General features: G+C 61.6%; 1 protein-coding gene across 1 annotated transcript in view; it reads right to left on the minus strand.

Annotated features, from left to right (window-relative positions):
- LOC104078043 (kelch-like protein 30) overlaps positions 1–1,052 on the minus strand; it is a gene marked incomplete at its 5' end in the record, with an annotated part of 2,053 nt that overhangs the window by 380 nt on the left and 621 nt on the right. The window contains one exon of the mRNA XM_009579521.1: positions 471–675. Coding sequence (XP_009577816.1) covers positions 471–675 — 205 coding nt within the window. The remainder of the gene's footprint in view (positions 1–470; positions 676–1,052) is intronic.

Here is a 1,052-nt window from a genome sequence, read left to right on the forward strand (position 1 = left end):
CCCCGGCGAGGACATCGACCCACCGGGTGCGTCCCCCACCCTGTCCTCTCTGCGAGGTTTGGGGGCACCTGGGGCCATGTCTTGCTTTTAGCAGCATCCCCGTATTGTGCTTGTATGGGAGCAAGGCTGGGGGTGCTGCAGGGAGCAGGGGGTCTGGAAGGCGGAGGGGACAGGCAGGATTTCGCCGGACTGCGCAGGCAGGAGCTCCGCACACCCCGCAGGAGGGTGGTGCTGGAAAAGAGGGGTCCTGTGGGCTTCTGCAGTGTGAACGCTGATTAAAATCAGTAACTCTGTGCGGAAGCCCTGCTCCTACTGCAGGTGTGATGGGGGAGCAGGGAAGGAAGGACTGGGGTCTCTTTGGCTCCGCAGGGGTTAATAGAGCCAACAGATGAGCGGGAAGGAGGGAGAGAGGGCGCTGGCACCCAGGGGGGAAGGGGTACAAGGGTATGGTTGTGGGGTGCTGGCGGGGAGGGAACAGCTGCCCCACCTCCCCGGGAGGGTGATTGCGCCCAGCCCCGCATCCCGCTACCTTCTGCCAGATGTTGGCCTCCGGGTCGTACACGTGGACCTTCTTGGTGTTGTCCCCAATGAGGTAGATGAGCCCATGCAGGGTGGCACAGCGCGGGGCTGAGAGGTACTTGGGGATGAAGGGGGATGTGATCACACTCCACAAATCTGCAAGGAGCAGCCGTCAGCAGCGCATCCCACCCTTGGCTCTTGATGCAGCTGCCAGTGACCAAAAAAAGCATTGTCGAGCCTGCGACTATTTAAGGAGTTTGAAAGGGAGGGACAGAATGGCCAGGCAGGGTGGTACCCGTGGTCCCCATCCCAGATGAGGATCTTGCATAAAAAGAAGTGGGGGGGATATTGTTTGTAGTGGTGGTGTGGGACGGGGGAGACCACCGTGGGCTGCGCAGAGGCTGACCGAGGAGGTGGCATTGTCACAGGGGTTTAGTTTCTCCCTAAGGCGGGCAGCCTCCCCCATCCCTCTGCCCCGGGGATCCCGCTCCACGGAAGCTCAGGCGCAAGCTGTGCTGGAGGTCTGCGACTCA

The sequence above is a fragment of the Fulmarus glacialis genome, unplaced genomic scaffold (assembly GCF_000690835.1).
Source record: "Fulmarus glacialis isolate BGI_N327 unplaced genomic scaffold, ASM69083v1 scaffold26300, whole genome shotgun sequence".
In the NCBI taxonomy this organism is placed as follows: domain Eukaryota; kingdom Metazoa; phylum Chordata; class Aves; order Procellariiformes; family Procellariidae; genus Fulmarus; species Fulmarus glacialis.